At 38.8% G+C, this 3,535-nt stretch overlaps 1 protein-coding gene across 1 annotated transcript; it reads right to left on the bottom strand.

Moving 5' to 3' along the window:
* Nucleotides 1-212: 212 nt before the first annotated feature.
* On the bottom strand, nt 213-2,318 carry LOC122063766 (scopoletin 8-hydroxylase-like). The gene is made up of 3 exons (XM_042627471.1): nt 1,492-2,318; nt 803-1,148; nt 213-580 (listed from the first exon to the last, which is right to left on the bottom strand). Exons 1-3 carry the CDS (start codon nt 1,989-1,991, stop codon nt 335-337), a joined length of 1,092 nt encoding a protein of 363 aa, XP_042483405.1. The 5' UTR covers nt 1,992-2,318; the 3' UTR covers nt 213-334.
* Between the last annotated feature and the right edge of the window lie 1,217 nt (nt 2,319-3,535).

The following is a 3,535-nucleotide window of genomic DNA, read 5'->3' as shown; positions in this document are numbered from 1 at the left end:
AAAGGCAGGGAGGGGAGGGGAGGGGAGGGGAGGGGACAAACCCCAATAAAAACCTAGAATGAATCAATAGTAAAAGGGAATGGAAACCCATCTAATAGGTGATTCAGAATAGGTAAAGTGCCTCAGGAAGCTTCTTATATAGATTTGAGGTCAACTCCCCTTAGTATCATCCTTGTTTCCTTTTTTTAGGCTCCCACCTCTTCAGAGTAGAATTGGCTTGTGGCCGCCCATAGAAACTATTTCAACTCCAAAGGATGTCTGGATATCCATTGTTATAATAATAATAAAATAAACCCCCACTAATATAGGTTAAAGGCATTTTGAATTATGAAGACTAAGCGATCTTAGCAAAATCAAGAGACTTCTTCCCTGCATGAGCCTTGCTGAAGAAGTTGCTCATGTAATCTTGAAACAACACCTCATTGTAATGAACCATCCCATCCTTCTCAACAACCTGAGGCAACGGTGCAATTTTGGTTGTCCGCCGAGGGCTAAAAAATATAGGGCATGAAACTCTGGATTGCATGCTTGTAGTTCGAGCTCGGTGTTCTGCACTCTTGTATCTCCCATTGCTCAATATCTTGCCAACAAAGGAGACGAAAAAAAATCTTAGTAAGAGTTGAGCATGTAATGAACACTTTGTTTTAGACCTAGAATATTTTTTGCGAATGATAGTAGCAGTTAATTATATTATTGACTCGTCGCATTGACTCAGTGAGTCAGGTAACGATTTGACTCAATTGCATTCCAAGTCTTAGTTTTGACTTTTGAGTTTTAGATATCACTTATGCTGGTTACATACCTGAAGGCTATCCCCAACATTGATCACCAGAGCTCCTGGGACTGGTGGAATCTCAACCCACTCGCCCTTATTTTCGGCATCTCTTCCATCTTCTATTCTCACATACAAACCGCCTATCCCATCTTGTAGCAACACAGTTAGGGTGCTCATGTCGGAATGCCGGCCAACGCCTACAGTCAGGTCTGGATTGGGACATGGTGGGTAGAAGTTCATGTTACACATTCTTGAACCAATGTATGCATCAACCATGGGTTCATCTAGCTTCATTCCAAGGCTCTCAAATAATACCCCCACTATCTTTCTCACCATCTTTGATGATGTGTGTAGATAACGGAGTTCAACTTCCCTGGAATGGAAATACTTTTCTTTTAAGAGAATGATGATTAACACACGAAAGAAAAAATAAATAAAATATTATGGGTATTCCTCAGTGTAACTACTCTAATACAATAATATATATAGTTTAAATCTTCATATAATAGAGGGTATTTTGGATAATCAATCAAAATATCAGCCTCACACGTTAATAATATTTTTAGTTATATACAAAAAGTCATGAAAGTTAGCTAAAATGTCACCCCTGAATTCGTAAACAAAGGGTGCAACTTGGACTGGATCTACCCAAGTTGAACCCTTGAATTCTTACCCAAGAATAATGAATTGCCAAAGCTTATGGTAGAAAGACTAACCTGACTTCTTCTGGCCAGTATTTCATAGCATCATCATGAGAGGTATAGACCATGCTCAAATAATCCTTCCACTCCAAAGCCTTCTCCTTCTCTGGCACAAAACTAGTGCCATACTTCACATATGGATTAGGGTTCACCCCCTTCAGATAGACAGCTTTCTTCTCCGGTGGTTGATTAAAGAACCAGTGAGCTGCATCTTTGAGACTCTCAAGCAACTCAACTGGCACACCATGGTTCACTACTTGGAAGAACCCAACAGTTTCTGCAGCCCTTGTGAGAGCCTCAACAATTTTTCCATGGTTAGGGCCACCAAGCTCCGAAAGATCTATGGGTTTGGCTAGATCTGTTCTTGCATCTTCCTTTCTTATTCTTTCTTCTAGAGGTTGGATGTATTCCTTAGGCACCGCCGGCAGGCCGGAATCGACAAGACCTTTAACGCCATAACCCCGTTGAACTACGAAGTCGAACAGAGAGTTACCGTCGGCTAAAGTTTGGGCCATTGGAGTTGGAAGGACTATGAAGGTGTAGAAGATGGTGGTGCAACTGTGGTATGAATGAAGTGTGGGTGGTTGAGGTGAAGAGACCCTTCAAAGGTTCTTTATTTATAGTCTCTTGGTTGGATATTTAGTTGGAGGAGGGGATTCGATGGTGCTTCTTTACCTGGTTTGTTTGATGGAGAAGAGTGGAAAAAGAAAATTGGGTGAGATAATACACTAACTTACTTGTATAAAATAAGGAAACTGTCCACTGATTTCGTGTTAAAGTCTTCCCACTTCATCCCTATTCAAAGTCCTATCAATTTACATAAAACTTCACGGGAAAGAAGAGAAAAAATTGAACTGCCAAAACGGTAAACTCAAGCAACTCCTCATCGAAAACCTTGTTGTGAACCAGAGTGCAGAGCCTAATCTGTGGTTTCTCGTTTCAGTTTGATGTTCCTCACCCACCACTAAAAGTGGGCCCCACCCCCCTTTATTCTCTCAAAAATAAACACGGCCTTAGGAAATGTCTCAAAGTCATGGAATTTGAAGATTTTTTTCTAGTTGAGTAAGACGTGCCAATAAACCACAATATTCTAACCAAATTGAGTATTTCTTAGTTCACTTGCTCATTGTTCGAAGTACTATTCTCCTACGATTTCTTTTTTATTTTTTTTTTATTGGGTATTCTTCATTTTTATATTTTTTTTTTTTTAAGTGCTAACCCTTCCATGCAATCCATTCATACAATATCTCCTTCCCAAATCCCACTTGGGTAATCCTCAAATATCCTATATATGAAGATGATGGTGCCACCTTCCTTTCCAAACCTGGCAGAACTTCATGATAATTCTCAATTTTCTCCATCACTTCCATTATCTACTCCTTTAATTCTTCCATTCATTATGGTTTTAGATATGTTACCAAATTTTTCTCAATTACTAATATAGTCGGTTTATTTTACTGTAATTTTGTAAAAAATTTAGAATTTTTTTGATTTTTTATTTATTATATTAGTATTAGGACCAATCCCAAAAAATGGCGTCAAAACTCAAGACAACCAGTAGTTCCATTTGGGCTGATCTCCATGGGAAAAAATTTGGCTACAACCCCCGCTGGCATCCAAAAAAATGAAATAATTCACTTCCCTCTAGGGTTCACAAATACCCTCCTAGGTTATAGTATTTTTCAACATACCCTTTTAGATTCCATTTACATGATTGCAACCTCAACAGCGGCCAAATTTCGTCCATCTCCATGTTAAACAATTTAATTTATTTATTTTTTAATGGGTAGGACAAACAAGTGAACTGAAACATGACACATAAGTAGGGGAACTTTTGATCTACAAGCCCCAAGGATTAACATGGAAACGTTCTGGTTTCTTTTTCCTTTTTTTTTTTTTTTTTTTTTTTTTTGGGGGGTGGGAGAGTGGGGTGTGGGGGGTAGAACAAACAGGTGGACTAAAACTTTATGGTAAAACAAAAAAGTGGACTGAAACATGACACATAAGTAGGGGAGCTTTTGATTTACATGCTCTAGGGTTTAACATGGAAATGGATCAA

The sequence above is a fragment of the Macadamia integrifolia genome, unplaced genomic scaffold (assembly GCF_013358625.1).
Source record: "Macadamia integrifolia cultivar HAES 741 unplaced genomic scaffold, SCU_Mint_v3 scaffold1452, whole genome shotgun sequence".
NCBI classification, from domain to species: Eukaryota; Viridiplantae; Streptophyta; class Magnoliopsida; order Proteales; family Proteaceae; genus Macadamia; species Macadamia integrifolia.
This window is presented reverse-complemented; position numbering and strand designations above follow the sequence as displayed.